The sequence below is a fragment of the Hyaena hyaena genome, unplaced genomic scaffold (genome assembly GCF_003009895.1).
Source record: "Hyaena hyaena isolate Hyena2069 unplaced genomic scaffold, ASM300989v1 scaffold_2, whole genome shotgun sequence".
Taxonomy (NCBI): Eukaryota; Metazoa; Chordata; class Mammalia; order Carnivora; family Hyaenidae; genus Hyaena; species Hyaena hyaena.
The window spans coordinates 3,008,471-3,025,215 of record NW_024080634.1 but is presented as its reverse complement, the minus strand read 5'-3'; the positions used below and the strand labels follow the sequence as shown (position 1 = coordinate 3,025,215).

General features: G+C 43.1%; 2 protein-coding genes and 1 pseudogene across 6 annotated transcripts in view; 1 reads left to right on the top strand and 2 right to left on the bottom strand.

Moving 5' to 3' along the window:
* SON (SON DNA and RNA binding protein) overlaps positions 1 to 12,903 on the bottom strand; it is a 33,040-nt gene extending 20,137 nt beyond the window's left edge. For all 5 annotated transcript variants that reach the window (XM_039228531.1, XM_039228541.1, XM_039228552.1 and 2 more), the window contains exons 1-3: positions 12,789 to 12,903; positions 9,624 to 9,790; positions 1,439 to 7,225 (exon numbers count right to left, since the gene is read on the bottom strand). In XM_039228531.1, the coding sequence (XP_039084462.1) occupies positions 1,439 to 7,225; positions 9,624 to 9,790; positions 12,789 to 12,865 (6,031 nt within the window). In that variant the 5' untranslated portion in view covers positions 12,866 to 12,903. The remainder of the gene's footprint in view (positions 1 to 1,438; positions 7,226 to 9,623; positions 9,791 to 12,788) is intronic.
* Positions 8,055 to 8,206, bottom strand: LOC120230379 (annotated as a pseudogene).
* A 975-nt stretch (positions 12,904 to 13,878) lies between the features above and the next one.
* GART (phosphoribosylglycinamide formyltransferase, phosphoribosylglycinamide synthetase, phosphoribosylaminoimidazole synthetase) overlaps positions 13,879 to 16,745 on the top strand; it is a 31,262-nt gene continuing 28,395 nt past the window's right edge. The window contains exon 1 of the mRNA XM_039228726.1: positions 13,879 to 13,965. The gene's annotated coding sequence lies outside the window, so the exon portion shown is untranslated. The remainder of the gene's footprint in view (positions 13,966 to 16,745) is intronic.

Below are 16,745 nucleotides of genomic sequence, written 5' to 3'. Positions count from 1 at the left end.
TGCCACCTCTTCTAACAAGCCAGAATTTAAAACTCCTCTCCAGTGTGCTCCAAAGTGCCTTAACCATACAGGTAGTCATCACCTTATGCTCTTTTTGGCAAGTTACTATTTGGTAAATGAGACATACATGCATTTTATCCACATCTCCTCTACTGAACCAAAAAGAACTCAGAGCGCCTGGGTAACTCAGCTGGTTAAGCGTCCACCTCTGGATTCTGGCTCAGGTCATGATCTCAACATCATGGGATTGAGCCCAGTGTCAGGCTCTGTGCTGACCACAGAGCCTGCTTGAGATTCTCTCTCCCCCTTTGCCCCTCTCTCCCACTTATGCACACTTGCTCTCTCTAAAAATAAATTTTAAAAAAACAACTCAACTTTTGAACTGAATAAATTCTCCCTTAATGCTCTGTGAGGGTCTTTTTCTTTAGACAACCCTGACCTGGAAATGTTCAATCTACTAAAATAATGATAAATTATCCATTATTGCAAGTAGTCATGCACTATCCATCCACTTTTAATCATCCCTGCACACCTCTGAAGTCAAGGGGAACTACAGCACTTTATTTTAAAAGGCAGATTATTAAAATACTAAAATCATTTTAACAAACTTTATTTTGCTGGTATCACCCACCCAGATAAGAAATAACTCCCCACCAACAAAATCCCCTTATTCACTTTCTTTACCCATCATACCAATCAGAATTACCTTCGCACACATTTAACAGCCCTGTGTTGCCATTTTCAAACATGTAACTTATTTTTAAAAAACACACTGTAATTTTAGGCTTGTGTGCAAGGATCTATGTTCGTATACAATAATAAAACAAGCTCAGCATATACTAGCCTTATCTTTAACTAGACTTCTACTTTCCATTTGGTTATGAGAAACAGTTCAAGCAAACTAAAACATTCAAGTATGGTTTGTACCTTGATTCGAATATACTTCAAAACAGGTCTTTTCAACTCTAACTACAAATTTACTTACCCCTACATTTTCTAAAACCCATAATCTAATTACAGTTGACCCTTGAACAAGAGGTGTTAAAGGCACTGACACCCTTGTAGTTGAAAATGACATACAACTTTTGACTCCCCAAAAACTTTACTGAGAGTACACTGCTGACTAGAAGCCTTACTGATAACATAAACAGCTAACACATATTTGTACATGTACTACATTGTGTGTGCTAAAGAAAACTTTAAGAAAACTGTAAGAAAAATTCACTTACAATACTAATACTTTATCCAAAAATTCATGTATAAGTGGACCCATCCAGTTTAAACACACCCATGTTGCCCAAAAGTCAACTATATGGAAATTTAAAGACAGAAATATTCACCTAAAACAATAACCCAAAATATCCCATTTGACTCAAAGATCAGAAAAAACAGATTTATATCATTCTCTTTTATAATGCCAAATTTTAAAATTACTTACTCAGATCAGTTAGACGTTTAGGTGATCTGCCTCTTTCAGAAGACCTGGATCGTTTACGACGAATGGGAGATCTGCTAAACCTTCTTCTCAAAGGTGTTCGTGATCTCCTTAATCTTACTGGTGAGATACTAAAGCTCCGTCTCCTTACCACAGACCTTGATCTTCTCCTGCGGCTAGGAGTGCGGCTGCGGCGGCTGGGGGTGCGGCTGCGGCGGCTTGGGGTGCGGCTGCGGCGGCTAGGGGTGCGGCTGCGGCGGCTGGGGGTGCGGCTGCGGCGGCTGGGGGTGCGGCTGCGGCGGCTGGGGGAAATACTAAAGCTCCTCCTCCCCACAGATCTAGATCTTCTTCGACGACTCGGAGTGTGACTCCGACTCCGACGACTTGGGGTGCGACTTCGAGCTCTAACTGTTTTCCGGTTATCCCTGGAACTTGATCTTTTTCTCTTTCTTTCCCTGGACTTCGACCTGTGCTTTGGGGATCTTTTACGCTTCTCTTTTGATACAGATCGCCTTCCTCTGGACTTTGACCTTGACCTGCTGCTCCTCCTCCTGCGTCTTGAACGTGATCTTGAACGTGTTTGAGAGCGATGAGACTTGGATTTAGATGATCTCTTCCTTGCCCTAGAACGAGATTCACTGGTACGCTTGCGTGATTTATGTTCAGAAGACTTGGAACGCTTACTTCGAGATCTTAATGAAGAGTCTCTTTTCTTTTCTTTCTCACCTTTGTCCCGATTCTTGTTTTTCTTGCTTTTCTCATGTGTGTCCTTAACTTTTACAAAAATCTCATAATCATCTTTCTCCTCTGAAGAGGACTCTGAAGCTCTTTCTGGTATACTGATTACAACTGGACTGGCAGCAGTTTTGTCACGCTCAACCTCACTTGCAAGTAAAGGTCCTTCAATACCAGCTCTAAGGCTTGTAAGACGTTCCATGTCCTTAGGAAGTAATGGTCTCACTAAATCTGCTTCATTAATTTCATCAATATTGGCAGAAAATCCTGAATCAGACAGTATCTCTTTAGGAGGAAGAGGTACTTCTTTATCTTCTCCACTACTTTCTTTAGGACTGAGAGCAACTGCTAGTGTCTGGTCACACTCTTTCATAGGTAATGGTTCTTCTACATCCTTACCAATAAAGTTATTAGATGGTAAATCGAGATGAATGTCTTTAGCAGGCAAAGGTCCCTCTATGTCAGCTTCACTACCACCACTGGGACTAGTGGAAATTATCATGTCGTGTTCAGTATCTTGAGTGGTTAAAGATACTTCAACATCATATTTACTAACTGAAGTGAGAGTAGATGCTGTAACAAATTCAATACCCTTACTAGTTCCCACTGCATCAGGTTCAAGAGCAAAGGGACCAGCAGAAGACAGAGTTCCTCCATCAGCTTCACTAACACTAGAGCAGGTGTCCAATACTATGCACTGTTGAGTCTCACTGATGGATAAAATATTCCCTTCTCCAATTTCACCAACGGCACCAGTGGTGGCAGCAGACACTGTGTCATGTTCCATCCCTTTAGCAACCAGGTGATTATTTACATTAAGATCTGTATTTGTACCATGCTCACTTTCATAAGGGTCATTCTTCAGGTGTCCTTCAGCATGTGGCTCTTCATCTGAATGCATGGGAATCTCCTGCATGCCAATCTCTGGAGCAAGATTTTGATCACCAGATAGTAAATTCAGTCCTTTTATAACATCAGACTCCAGTATCATTGGTGTAGACTCTGAAACTATCTCAGTAGATATTATCTGGGTCTGCTCTGAGACAGTGATAGCAGGCTCTGAAATTATCACAGTGGATTCTTGAACTGAAACAGATGGTTCTGAAACAACTGCATTAGGCTGAGGGACTGACACTGCTGGTTCCAGAACAGGCACAGTAGGCTCCAGGGCAGAAACAACTGGCAAAGAAATGGTAACATGCTCTGACTCAGCCAAGGCCACAGTCTCCGGGACAGCCTCAGCTGTGGGTGGTTCTGGAATAGGCATAGCTGTTGGGTCAGAGACCACCACAGCTGCTGGGTCCGGGATAGCCATGGCTGGAGTCTCCAAGACAGTCATAGCTGGGGGCTCCGGAACAGTCCCAGTTGGTGGCTCCGGGACAGCCACAGCTGGTAGCTCTGAGACAGCCACGGCTGACAGCTCTAGAGTGCTCTGTGATGGCTCTGGATTAGTTGCGGCTGGCTCCAGGAGGGAATGAGATACCTCTGAGGCAACGTGTCCTGAAGGTTTCATGGAATCAAAGGATTCTGCTGTCTCAGACATAACTGAAGGTTCTGATGTTAATACAATTGGTTCAGCTGACATTACGGGAGTTTCAGACACCATGTAAGTCACTGGTCTCTCTGGAACAATTTGTTGCTCTTCTGCTGCTACAGCAGACTCTACAGGTGTTGATGTAACCGAAGACTCTGGCTCTAATGGTGGTTCTGGAACAGTCACAGTGGCCTCTGATGCTAACACTGAAGGATCTGATGCTGGTACTGAATAATTAGCAGGCAACGTTGAAGGCTCTGAAATCTCACTTTGACTCACAGAAGGTTCAGAAAGCGATACAGACTCTTCAGGAGGTAATGCTGGTACCTCTGTAGGCCAATTATTTTCAGCTGTTAATTCTGACTGTTCAGTAGGTAATGCCGGACCCTCTGGTGGTTCCTCAGGAGGCAATGGTGGGGTCATTGGTGGCTCCTCAGGTGGCAATGGTGGCATTGTTGGAGGTTCTTCAGGAGGCAAAGGTGGCACCATATATGCCTCCGTGTATGTATCAGTATAAGAATCGGTGTAAGAATCAGCTGCCATAGACATCATTGAACGATCAGCAGTGTAAGATGACATCATAGATCGGTCAGCTGCAGAGTACGATGACATCATAGACCGGTCAGCAGCAGAGTAGGACGACATCATAGACCGGTCGGCACCCATGGACATCATAGATCGGTCAGCCATTGGGGACATCATGGAGCGCTCGTAAGCTGACATCATAGAGCGTTCATAAGCTGACATCATAGAGCGCTCAGCCATAGGGGACATCATAGAACGCTCATAGGCCGACATCATAGAGCGCTCATAGGCTGACATCATAGAGCGCTCAGCCATAGGGGACATCATAGACCGCTCATAGGACATCATAGAGCGTTCGTAAGATGACATCATGGAACGTTCTGCAGCATAGGACATCATCATAGAACGTCTAGATGCTAACATCAAGGGTCTTGGTGCTAACCTGTACGGCCTGGGGGCTATTCTATAGGACCTGGGTGCTATCCTATAGGGTCTAGGTGACATCCTATAGGGATCTGGAGTTAGTCTGTAGGGATCATGGCCTAATCTATAGGGGTCCTGCCCTAACCTGTAAGCATCATGACCTAACCTATAAGGGTCATGACCTAACCTATAGGGATCCTGAGTTAACCTATAAGGATCCTGAGCCAACCTGTAGGGATCAGGAGATTTTGAACCCAACATAGCAGAATCTTGGGTACTAGATGCTAACATCTGGGCATCCATGGTACCAGATGCTAACATCTGGGCATCCATGGTGCCGGAGGCTAACATTTGAGAGTCCATAGTGCCTGATGCTAACATCTGAGAATCCATAGAGCTAGTAGCTAACATCTGGGAGTCCATGGTGCTGGTTGCTAACATCTGGGAATCCATGGTGCTGGTAGCTAACATCTGGGAATCCATGGAGCTGGTTGCTAACATCTGGGAGTCCATGGAGCTGGTTGCTAACATCTGGGAGTCCATGGTGCTAGAGGCTAACATCTGGGAATCCATGGTGTTGGACGCTAGCATCTGGGAATCCATGGTGTTGGATGCTAGCATTTGGGAGTCCATGGTGTTGGACGCTAACATATGGGTCTCCATGGTGTTAGAAGCTAACATATGGGATTCCTGGGCCATCAAGGGATCCACTCCTACTGTTACCGAAGTCTCCCCCACTAATGTAGTAGGCAGCTCCTGTGCTACCGTATTATAGGATTCCAGCGCTGTCGTCGAGGGCACCTCCAGGGACTGCGACACGGTCATCGTTGACAGCTCCGTTGTGGTCACCACAGACTGAACAGAGATCTCCAGCGCCACAGTTGCCACGGGCTGCCCAGGCAACTCTGGCGCCCCAGGCTGCCCTGGCAACTCCAGCACCCCTGTTGCTAGAGGCTGCCCCAAAAGCTCCAGGGCTCCAGCTGCCCCAGACTGCCCCGAGAACTCCAGTGCCCCAGTTGCCATGAGCTGCCCAGGCAACTCCAGTGCCCCAGTTGCCACAGGCTGCCCTGACAACTCCAGTGCCCTAGTTGCCGAAGGCAGCCCTGGCAACTCTGGCACCCCAGTCACCGAAGGCTGCCCTGGCAACTCCAGCGCTGTCGTTGCCACTGGCTGTCCTGGCAACTCCAGCACCATCGCTGCCTCAGGCTGCCCCAGCAACCCTGTTGCCGTCGTCACCTCAGGCTGCCCAGGATGTTCCACCGCTGTCATCCCCACAGGCTGCTCCAACTCTGACGTCGTCACAGGCTGTTCGGCCAACTCCATTGCTACTGTTACCGCAGGCTGCCCTGGCAACTCTACCGCTGCTGTCACCGCAGGCAGCCCTGGCAACTCCTGTGCCATCACAGGTGGCTCTGGTACCTCCTGTGGTGGCTCCAACCCCATGGATGGTGCCGGAAGCCCTGGCAATTCCTGCGACAACTGTGGCACTGATGTCACAGAGGGCCCCGGCAACTCAGGCACTGCTGTCGCAGGGGGCCCTAGCAACTCAGACACTGGGGTAGAAAGGGGGCCTGGCAACTCTGGCAACGGGGTAGCAGAGGGCCCAGGTAACTCCAGCGCTGGAGTCACAGAGGGCCCCTGCAACTCCGGCTTGGAGGTCGCAGGTGGCCCCGGCAACTCCATCACTGAGGCCACCGACGACTCCGGCAGCTCCAACGCTGTGGTCTTGGGCAACTCCAGCAACTCCTGTGGTCTTGTCATAGATGAATCTGCGATCTCCGATGGTACTTCTACAGGCTGCTCTGGCAATCTGAGCACTTCAGTTGCAGACGACTCTGGAAAATCCACTGCTGTTGATGTGCTTGGCTCAGGGTGCACCTCAGCAGGTATCTCCGATGATACCACGAGGGTTTCTGATGGCTCTAGCCCTTTTGTTACCAGAGGTTCTAACATCTTTGATTGCTCTGGAGGTGTGGTATCCAAAGATTTTAGCATAGGCTTCATTTGATAGTCCACGGACATTGTTACAACTGGCTCAGATGACTTTAGCACTACTGTTGTAGTAGGCACTGGTGCCGTTGTAAAGGAATCCAGAATCTTTGTCATGGGTGCTTCCAGCGTGACTGCCACAGACTGCTCTGACAGCACTGAAATTACGGATGTTGATGCAACTGACAGTTCTGCGGTTTTTGTAGCTGGCTTCAGAGTTTCTAAGGTATGTGGCTCTGATACCTCCATTGATACCACAGGAGGTTCTAACACAACTGCAGAAGATTCACTGGTCTCAGAAAGGCCAAATGCTCTTACAGGATGCTCTAATGCCATCGCTGAAGGTTCAGAATCAAACTTCAAAAAGGAATCCGATTCTAAATCTATGTTCCCATCATGATGTGATTTTGCCTTTGATTCAGATTCTTCTGGCTGTCTCTTATATTTTTTCTCCTTTTCTTTCTTCTTTTTCTTCTTTTTATTTTTGTGCTTTTTATGCTTCTTTGACTTTTTGGTGGGAATTTCATCAGTAGGATCTGTTTGTACTGACACACATCTACTTTTTCTGGAGGCCTCCTTCAGGTCTGAAAGTAAAGGAAATTTATTGTAATTTGTCAAACATTCCCCAAAGTAAACTTAGATAAGTCACATAAACAAGATTTATGTTTCAAGTTAAAATACCATTGTATAACACTTCTCATTAAAGTTACTACATAAACCACTTTCTATAAACCTATTACCTGAAGACTGAAGTTTTCCAAATTTTTTCCCTACAACTAAAGCCTGAAATTATCAGCAACTTCAATCAATCACAAAAACCTGGCACTTAAATTGTGTTTTGCTAAGTTTAAAACTATTTTCAGGGCACCTGGGTGGCTCAGTCGACAGAGCATCCTACTTTGGTTCAGGTCATGATCTCACCGCTTGGGAGTTCAAGCCCCGCGTTGGACTCTGTGCTGACGGCTCAGAACCTGGAGCCTGCTTCAGGAGCCTGTGTTTCCCTCTCTCTCTGCCCCTCCCCCACTCATGCTCACGCGCTCTCTCTCAAAAATAAATATTTTAAAACATTTTTTTAAAAAGCTTAAAGCTATTTTCTCCAGTTCTCAAAATAGAACAAAGTACTTTTTTCAAACTACACTTATCAAAGAATATTTTGTATTATCAGTTGTTGAAATTCAAATTGCTATAAAAAATACACCCATTAAATAATTTTTATGACTATTTCATAACCCCTATTCACACAGGAAGCAACACAGCACTGGCTCTGGAAGAAACTATCTGCTTTTGGACCCTCAATCAATCACCACCCACTAGATGAATAGACTTGGCCAAATTACTGACACTCTGTCTCCTAAAGTTAGAGGACAAAATAGGAGTTAAAATATACAAAGTACGTTGAACTGACACATAGTAAGCCCTCAGCAAATGCTAATGATTGCTTTTATGTAGTATATGAAGGGCTGAACTAATGTAAAGCATCAACACGAAACTTGAACTTTATTTCATTACACCTACGTTACATTCTAGTAACGAACTATAGAAATGATCCCTGAAAGTATAGTCTTTATGTTACATTCTAATAAACACCTTTCCCCCCAACACTCCTCCAAAATTATGAAAACAATCTTAACATTTTTACTTAAAAAATAAATCATTTAGGAAAGAAACTCTTCTACCTCTTTACATTTAACTTAAAATCACTGCATTTTTCTGAAATAGAAAATAACTTCTTTTCTACTTTACAACCAGGTAAAGTTCCTCTAATACCAATCAATATCCTGTTAGATAAATTTTAGTGACCCCAGAAAAGCTAATCAGAAATCCAGGCCACTAAGATTATGGGGAAGGGAGGCCTTGGTGGCTCTGCTGGTTACATGCCCAACTCTTGATTTTGGCTCAGGTTATGAACTCACATAGTTCATGGAATCAAGCCCCGAGTTGAGCTCTGCACTGGCAGTGTGGAACCTGCTTAGGATTCTCTCTCTTCCCATGGCTCTGACCCTCTCCTGTTCAGGCTCTCTCTCAGAAATAAACTTAAGGGTGGCTGAGTTGGTTAAGCATCCGACTTCAGCTCAGGTCCTAATCTCACGGTTCTTGGGTTCGAGCCCCATGTTGGTCTCTGTGCTAACAGCTCAGAGCCTGGAGCCTGCTTCGGATTCTGCGTTTCCCTCTCTCTGCCCCTCCCCCACTAGTGCTCAATCAATCTCTCTCTCTCTCTCTCAAAAAATAGAGAAGATGAATCAACATGTGATAAGACCTATTCTAAAACAAAACTAATTTCTTTCTACTACTTGTTTATTATGCACCTAAAGCTAGTTAGCCAAGTTATACTTCAACCAAGAAACAGTTGTTACAGCCATAAATCTAAGTATAGCTGAAATCTATGCTGTTTTTTACCAGATCTTATATCATAAACAATTTAAAAATAAGAAAAAAACCATACCACCCCTCCACTTCCAACACTAAATGAAGAGTCATTTTTGTGCTTGATCATAAGTCTTTCATTTCTAAGCATCATTTATTTAATTTCCAAAACACTAAATATCAAGGCAATGGTTCCTTTCCATCCGCTGCACTTTGAAGAGAACTAGATGCAAAAACAAGGCAATCTCTAACCTTAGGCTTTAAACTAAAACCTCCTCCTAGGGTCGTAAAAATCATTACAGATTTGGTCCAGGCTCCAACACCTTCCAAAACTGACATTTACACCAATGCTCAATGAAAACCCACATTTAAAATCCTGGCAGTGAGGCACAGGACAGAATAGAATAAAGTTACATTCCAGCAGCAAAGCAAACACGTATCAATGCTCACGTTTCAGTACAACCATATTTTCAAAGAAAAATTTAAACAATGTCGTCAGTAAATAGACTAAAATTTATCGAAGTTTCAGTCTATTTTTAAATACCCTGCAATAAAGAAATAATACTGTTAGCTAGCTAAAAACCTTAGTTTTTAAGATGCTGATTATCTCCAGCTTACCTGGCTTATAACGTAGTTCTGTATCTAAGACTCCAGAAAGTACTTCCTCTATCTTCTGAACTATTTCTTCATTTGGTAGGCTCCTGGCAGAGGCAGCTGCATCACCTGCCTGGTTTCCTTCATTAGGAGTATTTGTTTCACCATTGAGCTGGCCTTCACTCCTTCCACTTGACAAGAAAAGTTACCAAAGTTCATTAATACTTTTACCATACTATATAATATTTGTAACTCGATTAAAGTATTTTTGTATTTTACAAAAATAACCATTTTTGTATTTCGTTCAGAGGATATTCCTCACCAATGGTGCTTCCTTCATTCTAACTACTAAAAGTTGGAACATTTTCATTTTTACACAATAACTTCATTTTCAGAACTGTAAAAATTAAGAAAAAGTCTTTAAAACAGGTTTCTAAGCTCCTTATAAAATATACAGTATTTCCAGAAGCCTAAACAGTTTCATATTCAGGTTACTTGCATTTTTATCTCAGAGGAGAAAAACTACTAATCACAATACATATCCAAAGAAAAATATACCACCTAACATTATGATAGAAGCTAGAGCCACAATAAAACCACATCTGTACATGGATCACAATCAGCTACAACAATGTCAAGGAACAGTTACCATAGACACATTAAGTAAAAAGGGCAAACTGTAGCCTCAAATCAGGTTTAGACTGATTAAAACACTGAAATGACATAAAATTTAAAAAGAAAAACACATTTATATAACTTTTACCCACTGTAAAGAATCCTAGTATTTTCTGATGTTCAAAAAAACTCATGGAAAACAAGTGACATTTTATTTCACGAATAAATTAATATAGATGACTTAATGTGTTTTCAATTCACAGGGCCATAAGAATCTAGACGTGAGAGTCATGTCATTTAGCTAGTGATTTTTACTATTTTTGTGATAACAAAATTGTTTTGAAAAATAATTTCAACACGATTTAATTAAAGTCTACTAAAATAACAGATCAAACAATTATGCTCCACTACCTGATAAATTTCTGGATGGTTAAAAAAAAAATCAGTAGTTAACTGTTATTTAGAACACTTGGCTTTATAAGGAGTCACACAATAATTACCACTTACTATTAATTAGAGTCATGGGTCTACATTCCTTAATTCATAAACTCTTATAATTAGCACTGTCACTCTGATTCTACAAATGAGGAAAATGACCCACAGAGAAGAAACCAAAGTTCACATAGTTACTAGAAGGCAAAGCTGGTATTCAAAACCAGAACTTATACTTTAACGACCATCTATATTCAATAAATAACTTACTTTACTTAAACGTCAGCCCCTTACCCAAATTATTGTAAAAATACAAAGAAAAAAATATGGCAAATATAACTCACTGAAATAATAATCAAAATTTTGCTCTCAGACTGATAATTACTTCTTTGACAAGAAACTGAACATTCCTGATAATAAGTTTATCTAATATTCTTTTTAGACTTTTGGAAGCTTTTTTTTCCTTTTCCTAAGCACTTACACATAATGAATCACCTTACTACTAAGCCATGGATTTAAAAATCAGAGAAGTGTAACTAAAAAAAGATTACAATAATCACCTTAAAGCCATCAGACAATTCATCTCAATTACTGAAATGGGATGAAAATTTCAAACCATCTAAATATCCAACAATACATTTCCTACAAAAGAGTTCTATGGAGCCATTAAAAAATGTCCGAAAAGACAACGGAGAATGGGACAAAAGACAAAAATTTGTTCACCATCAGGTGAAAAAACAACACAAGATGATCACACTTCACAAAACATGTATATAGCATCTGTACATACAGGAGGAAAAATGAAAAAACATTATGCGGTTTTCCAACTTTCTCAGTTTTTATTTTTTCTAAAATTTTTACAGTAAAACACTTGTCTTTCAAATACAAAAACGGATTTTTAAGGGGTATAAAAACACTACACTACAATAAGTACACTACAATAAGTAAACACAACTGTCCGATGAAACTATTAAAATTTTCAGAAAATTATATTCCTTTGGTCTTTTCTCATCATCTAAAGTCACTAACGGCCTAACAAAATTTTAAACAGCAATGAAATAAGCGAGCGTATATATTTCCTACTTAAACAATATACCCTGCCAAAAATCATCTTAGCGATACTAGACCGTTGCCCCAATAACCCTATGTTAATTTCAGCACTTAGTTTACAAAACCGCGTTTTCAAATTCATGCTCTTACTCTAAACTTTCGAAATGTAACTGGCAAAAAACATTTAAACTCGGAATGTTTACGTTACATGAAGCAAAAATACTAAAAGACGCCCACGTAACATCGTAACCAACACCGTTTTCCTTTCTCAGTAAACAACGATTTCTTCCGAAATCTCTTTCCATTCAAATTTTGAAACCAAGGGTAAACTACGTAAAGTCTAAGCGTAACGGCAAAAGTAGCCGGTTGGTCGTATATGTCAACCGGGGCAGAAGTAGCAACAACAAAAAAATTAAATTGGACGTAAACGCAAACATATTCCGCTCGCCAAACGAAAAAACTGTGAAGTCAAAAATCCTCTTCCATCTTCCCCCTCCAATATTTTGTCAAAGTACCTAACATGAATTTGAGGAGCTTTCGCTTCCATTTCTAATCCATTAGAACGCTGCCTGGTGGAGGCCACAGGACCCGAGGGCCCAAATAATCTAATTAAAGGACCACGACCCCCCGAATGGCTTGCGACAATAAAGCGGATTTAAGATTACTCAAGAAACGGCCGTTAGAGACCCTTTCCGGTCAGAGGCACCGGCCGGCGAAATCCGCGGAGGCGGAGAGGGGGAGGGGAAACGCGGCGGCGGAGGAGGAGCCGAGTAAGGAACTAGGCCCGTCCCTGGTGGACAACCAGGCGTACGAGTAAAGGGTAAGAGATGACCAAACGGGAAAGAATGAGCATCATAACCCGGTTCTACAAGAAGGAGCCTGGGGTTACCTCAAAAAACACGAAGTTCCTCGCTGGGAAGGGAGGGAGCGGATGGGGGGGGGGGGAGGCCCGGAAAATGGATCCCAGGCCCAGGCGGGGCTGTAGCGGGGCCTGAGGCGAGGAACGACGGCGTCCCCGAAGAAGGGTGCCATGGAAAGCTACACGGGGCCCTACCGGTCCCTTGAGAGCAGAAGAGACTGGGAAGCGTTTACCTGGAAAGCTCCTGTTGAATTTCCCGGAATTTGCTGACCACGAAAGACCTAAAAATCTGCTCGATGTTGGTCGCCATGGCGTCCGCTCCGTTCTCTCAACTCCTCCTCGCTAGTCCTCCAGGCTCCCAGCATGCCTCGGGAGGAGGCGCAGCGGCCAATTCCGTCTCTCGCCGTCCTGATTGGCTTCTGTGGGAGCGTCCGGACCGGCACGCTCCGCCTCTGGACCAATCAGTGAGCACGGCCTAGTTCTCCTCCGCTGTTTCTGAGCGGCTAGGGTAGAGGTGCTGACGTTTGCGCCGCGCACGACTATGTCCGCCATGTTAGTGACTGACGCAGGCGCCATTACAGGAGAAGTCTCTGTTGAGGCGACTGTGTCAGTTTACGGTGTCTGTCTGCAACAGTGGGGAGGCTTACTAAATACTCCAGATTAAATAGCATGAGGAAAGGGAGCAAGAAGTGCTGCGTGGTTTGATAAGGGGCTTCTGCCGTTCCTGGGTGGCGCCAAGTGGTGTTTTGGCAGGGAGATGCATCCGGAAAATCATTAATCGGCGCCCGCCCCCACTATGGTGCGAATGCGAAGGACATGTTTTAACCCCCGTCTTTCTCTCATGGCGTCCCATAACCAGCGTTGTCTTTTTTTTTTTTTTTTTTAAAGCAATAGGCCAGGGATTTTAGGCGGCCTGCAGCTCAAAATCAGGTGCACTCTAGGCTCGTCAGGAGTCGAGCGTGTCCGGAGACTCCCGGCAGTAGCTGGTCAGCTCTGACTCCTTAGCAACAATTAGCAAATCGTGGGTTTAGCATTTTGCGCCCCCCACCCCCACAGAGCTGTGAAAGCTCCTAAGGAGGAATAGAGACGTTACGTGAACCCCGATAGTACAGTGACCCATTATAAACGCGCAAGGTCTTGTTATCTTTACTGTGGAGTAAGCTCGGGCCGCGCACTAGAACCAGAGGGAATCACACTTGATTGCCTCGCTGCGGCCACCACGGGCCGCGCTGACCAATGGGGTGGCGCGGCCGGCGGGCGGGGCGACGGGGGGGGGGTTGGAGGCACGCTCCGGATCCCGCTGGGCGGACTTCCGGCGCACGGCGGGCGTCCGGGCTCGGAGCGCGCGGGTGAGCGTGTGAGCTGCAGGACCGCCTTGGGTCGTTGCGGGACCCCCCACTCCGGTTCCAAGTAAAGTACATTTATGCTTTGGTTTGGGGACTTAATATCAGGAATTGGCTGAAACCGTAGGAACTGATTTGGCTGTAGGAATTCTCGTCTTATTTTTAAATGCCGTGGGTGTGGGTGGGCCATGTGCTTTTCACTTCTTTTAGCCGAGGTTTACGTTGGATTCTTCACATTCCCTGCCTTCTAAGGTGGCAGGGTCCTTTTTGTAGTTCTTGGCCTTTTTTTAAGATCAGAAGCCACAAACGCGTATTTTTTTCTTTACGCACCCGTTGTCTGTAGCAGATTTAGTCCACTTTTTGTGATTGGCTTCAGCTTTATCTTTTTCACCGCGTTCTTTGCGATGGCTTTACCTGGTTCCCTTCTGGTTTTAAGTTACCCGTTTAAATGACCGAGGCCCATGCCTCAAGGCATCCCAGCTAGTCAGGGGCCGTCTCAGCCCAAACCAAAGCACTTGGCAGCCCAGGTCTCCTAACCATTCTTGGTATGGATCCCTTCAAGCTGAGTCCTGATGCAATTTCTGTGATCCACTGTGGTTACCAGGACAATTTTCCTTTAGTGCCCCCTTTCAAACTAAAGTATTTTTTCTCTAGATTTCAGAAAAAATTATTTCAGGTATTTTGATACCCGTGGCAAGTCTTGTTTTTTTTTCTTTTTTTGTTAAAATAGCTTTTGTCTCTCTAGGACAATAGTTTAGCAATTCTTTTTCTTCCTCAAATTTTAAGTGATCATCTCAACTGTTAAGAATATCTGAAGCAAAATTGCATACTTTGGAATCGAGGCTTCACTACCTTTTAGATATGTGACATGCAGCAAGTTGTTTAACCCCATTGGACCTCAGTTTTTTATCTGTAAAGTGGGGTGGCTATAGTATCTATCTCATAGAATTCTTAAGATTGTGAAGCAAGTCATGAAAAGCATTTAGAATAGCATCTGGCACAAAGTAAAGTGTTCAAAAGTTGTAAGTTTTTTGTATTACCAGCTTAAATTTTTCTGTAAATATGTAATCCTAACATCACTCGAGAAGTTACTGATTGCAGTTTTCTTTTCTCCTATTTGCAGTTTGCCTTCTACCTAATGAAACGCTTTCTAGAAATTAGTAAACTAGTGTGACAAGTATTCATTCCTTTGGCTTTTCTTTCCCTGTTAGTACTTCATTCTAACATATCAATTTATGTAAAGGTAATAATATATAACAAGTTAGGATTTGCTGCTCCTGAGTGCCAGAAATTATATTAACCATTTATAAATGTAATTTTGAAAAAAAATGTCATTTTACTTAACCCTTAAGTAACTTCTTAAAGCAAGTTCTCCTACTTCCATCTTTTAAGATGTAAAGAAATCGAATTACAGGTAGTAAGAGCTTAGCCAGGATCACGCTGCTGACCTGAGATAGGTGTTATATCCATCCTGCTAAGAATAAAATGCCAGAGCTAAGGTGAGACATGTTCAAGTTTGAGTTTCCCTCTCTATCAACCTTCTAACATACTGCACTAAGTCACCAATCTGGCCCTTGTCCCAAATCCTTCCTGCCGCCATTTTTTATACAGCTCACCAAATAAGAATAATTTTTACATTGTTAAATGGTTGGAAAAAATTGAAAGGAAGAATGATGTTCTTATGACCTTTGAAAACTGTAAGATATTCAAATTACAATGTCCATAAATAAAGTTTTATTGAAACATGCTTTTTTTTATTGTTTATTGTTGAAGGAGAAAGACCCAGTATGAGAAGGGGAGGGGCAGAGAGAGGGCGAGACACAGTGCAAAGCAGCTGTCAGCACAGAGCCCAGTGCTCAAACTCACAAGATCATGACCTGAGCTGAAGTCAGATGCTTAACTGACTGGAGCCATCCAGGTGCCCCCATGACTGTTCTTTATAAGCCTTCCTATTGCTTAGAGCAGAACATAGGCAAACTGTGACCTACAGCTCACTGGCTGTTTATGTCAGGTTTTACTAACCGTGACCTTGTTCACCCATTTCTGTATTCGCTACAGCTCCTTTCATGCCACAGTAGCAGAGTTGAGCTGTTATCATAGAGCTCTTATGACCCTCAAAGATGAAAACAGTTACTCTCTGGCCTATATAAGCCCCAGTCTTAAATATTTCTCCCAATTTATGATAACTTTAAAGTTTTATGTATAGTATCTCAATATTTAAAAACAGGTATTTTAAACCGGAAATGTTAGGATGCATGTTCAACTGAGGCTTGATGATTACAAATTTTTTAAAAGGAAAGTAGGAGCACCTGGGTGGCTCAGTCAGTTAAGCATCTGACTCTTAGGTAGGCTCAGGTCATGAACTCATGATTTGTGAGTTCAAGCCCTATGTCGAGCTCTGCACTGGCAGTGTGGACGCTGCCGGGAATTCTCTCTCAGTCTGCCTGTGCCCTCCCCTGCTCACACATCTCTCTCTCAAAAAAGATAAATAAACTTAAAATTTTTTTTCGAAAAGAGGAAAGTAAAACCTAAATAAAGGTGATTATTCATAGGAGTTTTTTAAATTAGGTTGAAGTTAAGTCACCATTTAATTCCTTAACCTAGTTCTAGGCCATTCTGCCTCATTTTTAAAATACCTACCGTGGGGCACCTGACTGGCTCAGTCATTACAGCATGCAACTCTTTATCTCGGAGTCATGAGTTCAGGCCCAACATGGGATGTGGAGATTCCATAAATACATACGTCCCTAATCCTCATGAGTAACATCATCGCAAATTATGATCCATCATTTTTCACAAATCTTGGGAGTGAAATGTTATTTGTATGTTTACAAGTAACTACTTAAG